This window comes from Crinia signifera, chromosome 4 (assembly GCF_055691185.1).
Source record: "Crinia signifera chromosome 4, ASM5569118v1, whole genome shotgun sequence".
Classification (NCBI taxonomy): Eukaryota; Metazoa; Chordata; class Amphibia; order Anura; family Myobatrachidae; genus Crinia; species Crinia signifera.
The window spans coordinates 185,597,138-185,610,403 of NC_139220.1; the positions used below are offsets into that span (position 1 = coordinate 185,597,138).

The 13,266-nt window shown below is 42.2% G+C and overlaps 1 protein-coding gene across 1 annotated transcript in view; it reads left to right on the top strand.

Annotated features, from left to right (window-relative positions):
- LOC146074741 (hematopoietic lineage cell-specific protein-like) overlaps positions 1-13,266 on the top strand; it is a 67,508-nt gene that overhangs the window by 17,433 nt on the left and 36,809 nt on the right. Inside the window, exons 3-5 of the mRNA XM_083183184.1 lie at positions 7,843-7,916; positions 9,589-9,718; positions 11,287-11,397. Of these exons, the coding sequence (XP_083039310.1) occupies positions 7,843-7,916; positions 9,589-9,718; positions 11,287-11,397 (315 nt within the window). The remainder of the gene's footprint in view (positions 1-7,842; positions 7,917-9,588; positions 9,719-11,286; positions 11,398-13,266) is intronic.

A 13,266-nucleotide genomic window follows, 5' to 3' on the forward strand; every position in this document is an offset into this window, starting at 1 on the left:
CAAGAAGATCCTCCATCAGTGTCCAACTCCAGTTCTCCAGAATATCCCAGTGGAATCCCTTGCTCTCGGCTGCCCTCTATCTCCTCCTTGGGTTGCCCTTCCGGTTTCCTGTTTTCCTACAGTGAACATAACAACCTCATATAAATTGATTTACCTGTCCTCCAGTGTCCAGTCCCACTCCCAGTCCCTACCACCAAATTCCTTAATAAAAATCCTTTTACATTTTTCTGTGTCTGCTGCTGTGTGACTAAGCTGGAACAGGGTACTACAAGTCTCTGCAGGCCACACATCAGTGCAAAATAAATTGCAAAATATCATTTTAATTTTAGAAAAGGGGTTAATAAATAATACTGACTTATTAATAATCCTTTACATTTTGTCTGTGTCTGCTGCTGTGTGTGTGTAAGCCAGGAGAGGGTACTACAAGTCTTACCTCACCTGTGCAGGCCACACCTTGGTGCAAATTGCTAAATATCATTTTTATTTTACAATAATAAAGGGGTTACTGACTTCTTAATAATCCTTTTCAATTTTTCTGTGTCTGCTGCTTTGTGACTGTTAGCTGGGAGAGGGTACTACAAGTTTCACCTCACCTGTGTGCACACCGGTGCTGCAAAATAATCAATCTAATTTTTTTGGACAATAAGGGTTACTGACTTAAATAAATTCCTTAACATCCTTTTCAATTTTTCTGTGTCTGCTGCTTTGTGACTGTTAGCTGGGAGAGGGTACTACAAGTCTCACCTCACCTGTGTGCACACCGGTGCTGCAAAATAATCAGTGCTGCAAAATATAATTATTATTTTTTTTACAATAAGGGTTACTGACGTAAATAATAATCCTTTTACATTTTTCTGTGTCTCTGCTGGTGTGTGGCTGTACTCCAGAAAGATAATGAAGAACCAAAATATGGAGGCTCCAATAGTACAAGAACCACTTCCTCCAAGTGCTGAAGCTGCTGCCACTAGTCAAGACAAGAACATGATGATGAAATGCCATCAATGTAATGGTATGGCAATGGCAGTGATGGCCATTCCTACTCAGTCCTCTCTTAACTTTCACTTTCCAAAGACTCCTCACCTCATCCTGTGCATGTGTAGCCAGCTTCCTGTGCCAATCAGTGCACTAGGAAGTGCATGCTATACATGTGGACACATGAGAGAAGAAGTTAACCACCGCAGTTCCCAGAGTGTCCCTGAAATGAGGCAACAGAATAAATAAAGCACATGGTTGTTTTTCATAACAAAACAACAGATATACATACACATTCCTATACATTGCTTCCAAAAAACAGTCCCAGTATGTCTTTCTGGGGTGATACAGATGTGCACCGGCCACTTTTAGTGTTTTGTGAAATGTGTTTTGGGTCTGTATCTTCAGCAGTGTTTTGGATCTGGATCTGTTTCAAAACACCACCCTTCAGTGTTTCACGTTTCATATTTCATCGTTTTGGATCTGTATTTTTTTTAACATAAAAATCGCTAAAATCGCAGCATTTCCACTCATTTCCAGTCTATCCTGAATACCTCACAATGGCCCTTATTCTGGTTGGTGCGGTAATATCCGCGTGCGTTCGTGCCGCCGATGTTTTGTGTCTGCGCATGTGCAGAGGCGTCTCTGCGCATGTGCGAGCGGGGCGTACGGCCAAATCCCGCATGAAATGTGAACACTACGAACAGGGGGTGGAGAGGGGCGTGAAGGGCTATTTGGGCTCATTACCATATGCATACGCCCCGCGTTTCATGGGCGTTCCCATGCAAACGCTGGGCGTACGTATGGTAATGCGGCCGTGACGCACGTGTAGGGGGCGGACATATGACATCGCCGGATGTCAGCTGCCCGCCCAGATCCCTGCTTTTGCACGGAAAAATGTCCGTGTGGTCTGAGGTTGCGGGAGCTGGTGGACCACTCGGTCCTGCATTCGATGGTCTGCGACCATCGAATGATGGGGGAGGTTCCCTGAGATGGAGGAGGCGTATTCCGTGAAAAATACACGTGCGGTCCGTTCGCCCAGCTTCTTACCGCGTACGGACGAAGTTGGCGATCCGTATGGAAGGCGGGGTTTCGCACGCACGGTCCTGGCCACATATTCGGATCCGGCCGCACCGATCAGAATAAGGGCCATAGGTTTTTTTTAGGCCAAAAAGCTGGACTGGACTTAACGGCAGTATTATTATACTTATGCAGCAGTACCCATGGACTTTAACGTCAGTACCACTGGACTGGACTTATGCAGCAATATCACTGGACTGGACTTATGTAGCAGTATCACTGGACTTTAATGGCAGTATTACTGGAGTTCTTCAGCCGTACCAATGGCCTTGAATGGCAGTGCCACTGGACTGGACTTATGCAGCAATATCACTGGACTGGACTATACCCACAGTATCACTGGACTGGAATATACAGCTTTTTCACTGGACTGGACTATACACACAGTATCACTGGACTGGACTATACAGCACTTTCAATGGACTGGACTATACAGCAGTATTAATGGCACTGGACTATACAGCAGTATCAATGGCACTGGACTGGACTATACAGCAGTATCAAATTATCAATGGCACTGGACTGGACTATACAGCAGTATCAATGGCACTGGACTAGACTATACAGCAGTATCAATGGCACGGGACTGGACTATACAGCAGTATCAATGGCGCTGGACTGGACTATACAGCACTTTCACTGGATTGGACTAGTGCAGCAGACACCACTATCCCTGGACTGGACTATACTGCACTACTGGAGTTACTGGACAAGACAGCACTATCACTGGACTGGACAGGTCCAGATCTTGCAAGATCTGATGGCGAGTCTGAGAGGGAATTCCCAAATGAGTTTGGAGCGCGAGTTCTGATTGGGGGTGTCCGGATTCCCCAATCCAAACTCACACATCCCTAATTATATATGTGCCATTTTATATTATCACCCTGATTAAACAAACCTGTCTATTTGAAGTTCACAACAGGAATATTGACCCTATTTGGATTGTGTTAATGTATTTCGTTATGAAGGTTAAATATGTTTGCTGCAATATCTAGAATTTTACATTTTGAATTGTTTTCTCACTATGCTATGAAAATTAACAGTGCTTTCACAAAGGAATCTGCTCTTTCTCTGTGCACTCTCCCGGTGCATACTGTATTTGCTGCATTAGCTGATGCTGGGGAGCACCAAGACTAAGTGCTATATTGAATGTATGAGACCTTGATATATCTCAGTATTGTTATTATGTGCAGGGCTATTTTTGTGCAGGCTCCAGCAGGAACTGTGGCCCTTATTCTAGTTCACTCTTTCTGACAAAATATTCCTCAGATGGACAAAACCATGTGCACTGCGGGTGAGGCAGGTGTTACTTGTGCAGAGATAATTAGATTTGGGTGGGGTTTTATACCTGCCACACCTGCAGTGCACATGGTTTTGTCCATCTAAGAAATATTTTGTCAGAAAGAGTGAACTAGAATAAGGGTCACAGTTCCTGCTGGAGCCTGCACAAAAATAGCCCTGATTATGTGTATATATATATATATATATATATATATATATATATATATATATATATATATATATATATATATATATATATATATATATATATATATATATATATATATATATATTAGGGCGGAGTGAAAAAACTGAAATTGAGAAATTCAAAATCGGCTAGTGTGGGAAAGTTGTGACTTGACCTGAATAAGAAACGTGCAAAAGCATTTTGATCTGAGTCAACATCTTCTGTTCTGGCAAGAGGCCTAAAGTTTCACTTTTTAGGTGAAAATGACGAAACCTATGAAGATGCTCCAATCTAGTTATAATTATGTCAGGATGTCTTAGAGTGGTTCATTAATATACTTTAGCATAGTAAAAAACAGTACGAGCTTGTCCTAGTGCAAAGTGACTGACTGGCAGGAGAAAAAATCCCTAATAATTGACCCATTTTCATTTGTCACAATTGTGAATATTGTGTGTTTTCTCCTGAACGTGTTTATAATAGAAGCACAAATACTCTAAATGGAATTTCATTGACACTGTGTGAAATATAACACTGCATAATAGCCCTTAATCAGACCTGATCGCAGTACAAATTTGTTCTCAAAATGGGCAAAACAAATGCTGCATTGCAGGTGGGGCAGATGCAACGTGCTGAGAGAGTTAAATTTGGGTGGGGTGTGTTGAAACTGAAATCTAAATTGCAGTGTAAAAATAATGCAGCAGGTATTTACCCTGCACAGAAACAAAATAACTCAACACAAATCTAAAGGTGGCCATACATCTACAGATCGATTGTCAGATCTGGCTGGTTGGAACAAATACCTGGTAATATCTGAATGACAGTTTTTGGCAGTTTTCCAGCATTTCAAAGCAAAGTGCTCTCATCCATTACCAGTATTTTGTTCCAAACAGACAGATCGGACAATAAATCTGTAGATGTATGGCCACATTAACTCCCTCTGCACATGTTACATCTGCCCCACCTGCAGCTGCATTACAGCATATAATTATGCCAAAGATATGCCAATATATTAACAGTTAAATACATTAAAGTGCATTATGCTGTAATAAGTATTGCTGATCAATCCTGCCTAGCAGGGCCGTCTTTTTGTATGGGCTTAATGGGCACTTGCCCAGGGGCCCCAGGCGTATAAGGGCTCTATGTTGATAGCTGAGGATCCCCTTTTTCCAGGGATACCAGAATTTTGAAAATCGGCCCTGGGGAACTGCAGATATCCAACTTCAAAGCAGCAGTCCACATCCGACCTGTTAATTACAATTTCCAGTCATATTTCTCAGGTTCTCTCTGACACTAGCGACTTGTCTCTTTCATGCCCAGAACCAGAGATATCAGCCTTCAAGCAGCCGGTCCCTGCTCCAGCTCTAAACGTCTGGTGTACAGTTTTATATTTTTGTCAATGGATTGCTCTGGCTCCTGATCTCTGATACCCAAGTTCCCAGCACCTCCTGAAAGTTGGGACTCTAGGTTTTTATACTAGGCTAAGAAATCTATTTCCAGATAATGGCGATATCTGCAGTCAAACAAGCTGCCCTTCCACCGGAAAATGACGAATATTAAGCCCACTCCATTATCCAACCGTCCCCTGTGTATAAAACACCCCCTACCTAACTGGAAGTCATTTACAAGGGACCCTTCATACAGCTCAGTGCCCCCTTCCACACGTTAGTGTTCACCCTCCCACCACCTGTGCAGTAAAGGAGTAATTAGCAGAAGTTACTGCTCCAGGTCCTACATGTTGAATGGAAGATAGAGCACCCCCTGCCACCCGTGGGACATCAAAGCTGCTGCTGATACCACCCCCCACCCCTAGGAGGGGAGAATGGGTAAGGGCCCCAGTGCATTGCTTTGCCCAGGTGCCCACACTGCTGTTAAGACGGCCCTGCTGCCTAGAAATGAACACAGTGATTGGCATATATGTACTGCTGGACACCACTCATAGAATGATTAACCTGTTATTTTTTGAATCGATGTTCTTGTTTTTTTTTCCCCTAAACATTAGATGTATTTGTTTATTTATTTATTTACAGTTTCTTATATAGTTCAGCAGATTCCGTTGCGCTTTACCATAGTAGACAGTGATAAAACAAACTGGGTAATGACATACAGACTTGGGGGTTAGAGGGCCCTGCTGCAAGCTTACAATTTATTACATCATAATACACTTCAACGTATTTAACAGTTAATATATTGGTTTATCTTTGGCATAATTATATGCTGTAATGCAGCCCAATCATGTTCCCAGTATAGGGGATGCAACACTGTTTTTCTGTCAATAAACAGAAGTGATATGTAAAATGATACATTAGACAGTTTACACTGTTACTTGTAATACTTATTGTAACAGTTACTGTTTTTCAATAACAGACTGCAACAGTTATTTCTTATTTATATACACAGGATTGTCTATCTTTGTATATGCACTGCAAAGAGAGCAGCATAAATCCAATTTCATGTATTTCAGTGACACTGTGTGAAATATAACACTGCATAATGGCCCTTAATCAGACCTGATCGCAGTACAAATTTGTTCTCAAAATGGGCAAAAAAATGCTGGACTGCAGGTGGGGCAGATGTAACATGTGCAGAGAGATTTAAGGTGGCCATACATCTACAGATTTATTGTCCGATCTGTCTGGTTGGAACAAAATCCTGGTAAAAGATGAGAGCAAATGACAGTTGACCATTTGCTTTGAAATGCTGAAAAACTGTCATTCAGATATTACCAGCTGTTTGTTCCAACTAGCCAGATCTGACAATCGATCTGTAGATGTATGGCCACCTTTAGATTTGTGTGAGTTATTTTGTTTCTGTGCAAGGTAAATACCGGCTGCATTATTTTTACACTGTAATTTAGATTTCAGTTTCAACACACCCCACCCAAATTTAACTCTCTCAGCAAGTTACATCTGCCCCACCTGCAATGCAGCATTTGTTTTGCCCATTTTGAGAACAAATTTGTACTGCGATCAGGTCTGATTAAGGGCTATTATGCAGTGTTATATTTCACACAGTGTCACCGAAATTCCATTTAGAGTATTTGTGCTTCTATTATAAACACGTTCAGGAGAAAACACACAATATTCACAATTGTGACCATGAAAATGGGTCAATTATTAGGGATTTTTTCTCCCGCCAGTCAGTCACTTTGCACTAGGACAAGCTCGTACTCTCTTTTACTATGCTAAAGTATATTAATGAACCACTCTAAGACATCCTGACATAATTTTAACTAGATCGGAGCATCTTCATAGTTTTCGTAATTTTCACCAAAAATGTGAAACTTCAGGCCTCTTGCCAGAACAGAAGATGTTGACTCAGATCAAAATGCTTTTGCACGTTTCTTATTCAAGTCAAGTCACAACTTTTCCACACTAGCCGATTTTGAATTTCTCAATTTCAGTTTTTTCACTCCGCCCTAATATATATATATATATAGTATAAATACCTCTTTTTCCATACTGTGCGTAAATCCTCTATCAACGCCTACATATTTTTCTATCATAGCCAGCAAAAACTTTTTAGCATATTGTGCTGCAGTAGTTATTCTGTGGGATCGGCCCCAATGGACTAGCCAGTGGCTTAGCAAGGCACTGCAGCCATAGCAGTGGCAGGGGAGCCTGCGGCATGGGGGTGCAGGATCACGGCAGATTCAATGGAGTCTGGTTGTCTGCTTGGAATCTGCCAAAACATCATTGTAAAAATGGGCATCACCTTGTTGGAGACAAATGCTAGAGGTCATACTTCACCTCTACCATCTGTCAGGGGAGCGCAGCGACTACAGCACTATCTGGAAATGTGGATTCCAGGAGTGCTGGCATGCTGTGAGCTTGCAACCCCTGGCAATGAACATGTAATCCCTGGCAACGAGCATGCAGGTAATCAAAAATATACTTAATGTATTGGGATTTGGGGGGTGGGAGGGGCACCAGAAACTTTTTGGGCAGGGTGGGGCAAGATTTCTAGTTAGCCGTTGGGACTAGCCTTTATTTCCGAAGTGCATCATTGAGCAATGATCCGGTCATCAGTTTACCTGTTGGTCTTCCTTGGACAACTTTTGGTAGATAATAAGCACTGCATACCGGTAACACCCACAAGGTATTTTGGAGATGCTCTGTCCAGGTCATCTAGTCATCACAAATTGGCTCCTGACAAAGTTTCTCTTATCATTTGGCCATTATACCTGAATACAACAAGGTAGATATAATGCTATATATATATATATATATATATATATATATATATATATATATATATATATATATATAATCTGTAGTTGCCACAAGCATTTTTATTTTTTTGATTATAATGTGTCTCTCTCTTAGAATGACATCTCAGAAGAGGAACAGCGATGGGGGGCAAAAACCATTCAAGGATCTGGCCGTCCACAGCACATAGAGTGAGTCATATACCTGTATGTACACATTGTTCTGTTAAAGAAGGTTTTTTGGTACTTGTTTCCTAGCACGGCGCCCGTCGGGGTTAATTGCATACCTTAAGTTAAGGTACTTAAGGTATGCGATCAACGTGATGGACGCGATTTTCTGTCAATTACCAGCCTTTATTGCCGGCAAAGAGAAAATCGCGTTGATCGCGTCCATCGCATGCTATTATAATGGCATGCGATGCGATGGACACAATCAATGCAATTTTACATAGGGTACAATGTTAAATGGCCCCCAGACCCCATTTTTCATTGTATGCCCCCATTGTTAACGCCACCGCACTATTGACGCCAACCAGAAGCGTGGCGAGCGCAGTGAACCCGCGAGGGGCGGTGGTACGCGTCCTCCGACCTTTTCATACCCCACTATCCACGTCGGCATGGAGTTGACTTTATATAGTGTGGCGAATGTAGCGAGCCACCAAACCCGAAGCATGGCGAGGGGACGCGTAATACCTGTGAAGTAATGCGCATCCCCTCGCGGGGCACGCTGCGCTCGCCACGCTTCAGGCTTGGTGGCTCGCTGCGCTTGCCACCATTTTACATTTATTCCAATGTAAACATCGCGTTGATCGCATCACACGCGATTTGGTTGCATGCGATGCGATGGACGCGATTTTTTTGGTCCCGATGCTTAAGATAAAAATCGCTGGTGCCGTACTAGGAAACAAGTACCGTTTTTTTAAATTCTCAACACTCACAAATTAACCAGATCATACAGATGTGTCCTCATAAGTCTAGGGGGTTATTCTGGTTGATTCGCAAGGCTGTGAATTCGGAGCCTTGCGAGTCCACCAAACCCCACCCGACCCCCCTCGCAGCGTGTGCCCATGCACAGGCTGCAAATGGTTGATAAACATTTGCATGCTGCGGGGAACACCCACATCTTTTGATGGTCATGACCATCGAAAGATGTGGAAGGTGCACGCATATAAAAGTGACTTTCAAGTCAATTACATATGCATGCATGCTGGGATGGTAATGAGGCTGGCCGGCACCCCATCCCCCCTCTAACGCCCCCTGCCCGCTATGTTGGCTGCGTGCACCCAATGAACATGATGTTCGCTGTGGGTGCACGCACCCTGCGTATGCACATGTACAGAAATGCACACTAAAGAAACGTCGGTCCCCGTGTGACCGCAGACTAGCTGCATACAAACCAGAATAAGGTCCCTAGCCTCAATACTCCATGCCACACAAGATGCCTGATGTAAGTAAGCAGCCAGGTCTCGTGCAGCTCTGCTAATGCTTTTTTTTTTGTTGCCAAAATGCATCTTAATCCCAATGCAATAACCGTCCCCATAAAAACGCTGGGTGCTCCCCTGCACACACAAAAAAAAACAAAAAAAACAGTAGATCTGTGTGTTAGCCCTCGAAATACATAGATTTAGATGGCTCTCCATCGATTTAAAATCAATCTTTATTAAATATACCTCTAAGTGTTTGTAGAATATTAAACATTTAACTGTACATCAAACTATTATCTCAGGAATGGACATTCAAAAACAAATGATTAAATATATTAATGGGTTAAATAACATTATACAAAATATACATCAAATATATAGTCGTATATATAAATGTCAATGTAAAATGTTCTTCACTTATTGTTGCTTCTCTTCACAAGTATAAATAAGTTGAGAAGCAGTGTGTCTAAAGAGCATGAGCAACTAAAGAAGAAAGAGTTACAAGATAGTCCGAAAGCATCTTACGGTTATGGCGGACAATTTGGAACAGAGAAAGACAGGATGGATAAGGTAAGTTAATATACTGTACAGTATATATAATAAATATGAGTAACGCGTGTACAAATTTGTCCTCTTCCGTAATTGATACAATGTGTACGCACAGGTCTCTGTAAGGTTATGCCCTGCTAGGCTATGTGCGATTGCACCAATGGTTTTACCATACAATGGATGGATCACGAGTGAAAATTTACACACTCCCCCAGAAAAATCATGACTCACCTTCCGCAATGCATACATATCGCATGTAATTTTTAAACAACATACTGGGGGAAATTTAATAGGATGAGAGATTCAGAAAGTGAGAGATTTGGTAAGAAATCTCCAGTTTTTTTAAAGTAGCAATCATTTACACTGCAAAACCAGTTTGATTTTGCGTGTAGGAGTGGGGCTGCCGCAACTATGGACTGCATTGGCTGCAGCCCATACAAGCTGGGTAGGGAAGACAATAAGTCAGGGAGTGGTTTTCTACTGGAAACACATTTTCTGCTTATTACAGCCGGGACTGTCAGTCCCAGAGGGAGAACTCATCTCCCCTGAGGCTGTTTGTAGTAGTACTTGCCATAGGAAGTCAAATTTGTACAGCCTAGTAGCCCATAGGAAAAAAACTCTACTATATAGGAAGCTTCAAAAATAACAGTGGATTAATAGAACGTAAGGGATCAGAGATCATCAAGGGAAAAGGTAGATAGAGCACTTAACAAAGTGTCTTCATATTTCATTCTGCTGACTTACAGACTTTATATATATCTGACAGATTGAACCATGGAAAATGACATGATATATACACTGTAGTCAAGGGCAAGAATTATGATTAATCCCACAATGTCCATGTCTTTGAAAAGTCAATGGATATGCTACAGTATGTGTAGCCATGCTGACTTTCACTACTGAACAGAATCCACTTATTGCTCTCTCCAAACATTATTTGAAATCCCACTCTTTTGAGCCCCACCCCAACTATTTCAAAGGTTATAATGTTATAATGAGTTACACAGTCTGGGAGCAGGTGATTTATCTCAACCAAAGACATATAGGGCTCTATTTTCTAAGTTTTGGACACAGAGAGATAAAGTACCAGCCAAACTGCTCCTACAGGCTGTGATGAAAAATTACTGCTAGGAACTGGTTGGTTGGTACTTTATCTCCGTCCTAGGCTTAGTAAATAGACCCATAGGAAACAGCTGATTAATGTAGAATAATCTGTTTGGTTTATGGATGTACATATATTGCAGAGTAATGGGGTAATTCAATTACCCGCAATATCCAGCACTATTGAGAACTTTGTTTCACATGCCTGGAGGTAAGAGAAAAAAAATCACGATAAGTGCCATTTGTTTGTGGCCACGATTACAAAAACACATGGATCTTGGGACTTAACCCAGGTCCTGTGTGTTTTTGCACAATAGTGGGGACAGTTTGCAACAAGAAAAATGGGATGCAATAGAATTGCCTGATAAAAACAAAGTGGGCAAAAACAAAATATGATAATGGACATTTTTATTTAAGTAAAATGTACAGGGATTTATTGAATTCCTCACTAATTGTTCAATGCTCCTTCTCATTTATTTATTTGTCAGAGTGCTCTGGGGCATGACTACAGGTCAGAGGTGGAAAAGCATTCTTCACAGACAGATGCAGCTAAAGGATTCGGGGGCAAATATGGAGTGCAGAAGGAGAGGTGTGATAAGGTGAGTTGCAGTGGGATGACTACAATACAGATAAGTCCAAAAAAAGGGCTTCAGAAGAGAAAATATGGCATTATTATTATTATTGCCAGACTAAGACTATTTAGCAGTCCTGGCAAAAAAAATGCCACAGAGACAACACAAGTGATAGTGTATGCTCAAAGCTAAATTGGTTATTACTAAGCGTATTATTCAAAACTGTCTTTATGTATTTTGTACCATGGGCAGGTCTAAATCAAGTCTTATACAGTAATGTAGAATTACCTTGGTAAATAATAGAGAAAAAGATGCTTTGCAAACCTAACAACACCTTCTACCAATCATTTTATAGAATGTACTTTATAAATGCTAGGTCAAAGCTGATTGGTTGCAATAGTAAACTTCTCCATTGGTCCATTTCTCAATTTGTTTCAATTTTTGATGCATCAATCACCAAGGCACTTATCAGTGATGGCTAACCTTGACACTCCAGCTGTTGTTGAACTACACATCCCAGCAAGCCCTACATAATTTTTAGCATGGCCAAATAGCAAAACTGTAGCAGAGCATGCTGGGATGTGTAGTTCAACAACAGCTGGAGTGTCAATGTTAGCCATCACTGGTATAGATAGAATATAAAACACATACAGTACAGTTTATTATATGGAACAGATGTTTTACTTGCAGTTATAGCTCCATACATTTACTCAGAACCATGAAACCATTAAACTGTTTAGAAAAGGCATCAAATAAATATTTTTTTGATGTGAGATCTTTTAAGATACAAGTTGTATCTTAAAAGCACTCACATCAAAAAAATATTTATTTGATGCCTTTTTTAAACAGTTTAATGGTTTCATGGTTCTGAGTAAATGTATGGAGCTATAACTGCTTACTTTTACCTGCCCTGTCCTATTTGTAGACTAAGGCCAGTATTCAATGCTCTTGATTCACCGCTTTTTTTTTTTTTTTTGTGAACTGGGCTGTTTTTCAGCTGATCAACTGATTTTTTTTCTCCGAAAATGTTATTTGCTGTATTCAATGTTCACTGTTCGCAGACCAGTTCTCCGTTTCATACTCATGCAAGTCGCTGGTGTATCTAGGGTGACCAACTTTCCAAAGGGCCAACCCGGGACAGGGGGTCACGGGCTCGACAACCCTCCCCTCCCCCCCCACCCCCAGGAAAGACGGGGGTTAGGGGGCAGCATTATATATTATATAATGGGATTTCCATTCCCAATCCCAGGCCTTGCCCTATACTAAGGGTCAGACTCCAGACCAGTGCAAAAACTTTCAGCATAGCCTATTAGCCCTTAGTCAGTATAATAGGGGGTAGGCCTGGCCGGGAATGGGAGGGATGAGAAAGAATATAGAACAGTTACAGAACTTTTAAAGATTTATCATTCTTGACTGACTCTCACAGAGTCAGAGTGACTCACCCGGCCGCACACAGGCAGGGACAGGGAGCCACGGGCACATTCAGCAGAGCAGACAGATACCGTCGCGCGGCAGAGCAGACTGACTGACAGACAGTCTCAGGCTCCAGCCTCGCTCCAGCAGCCGTCGCCGGGTCACCGCCCGGCGCCTTCAGTCACGCAGCAGCAGCAGGTCAGTAACGGCCGCACTCTCCCTGGTTGGCACTGGCTGGCTGCACAGCATTACTGGGAGAGTGGTAGGGGACGCGGTCACGCGGCGGCCGAACTAACCAATAATGGGGAGGCGGCGCCGGTGTAACAGCTTCCAATCCCCTCCCACACTCCAAGTCTAATGCTGTGCGGCGGCCGGATAGAGGCTGAGCAGTGAGCTGCCCGGCCCCCGGGCGTCACGTCACTAAGTAACACCAACAATTTTATTTTGATAAAACGGGGCTTAAAACGGGACTTTCCGCGTCCC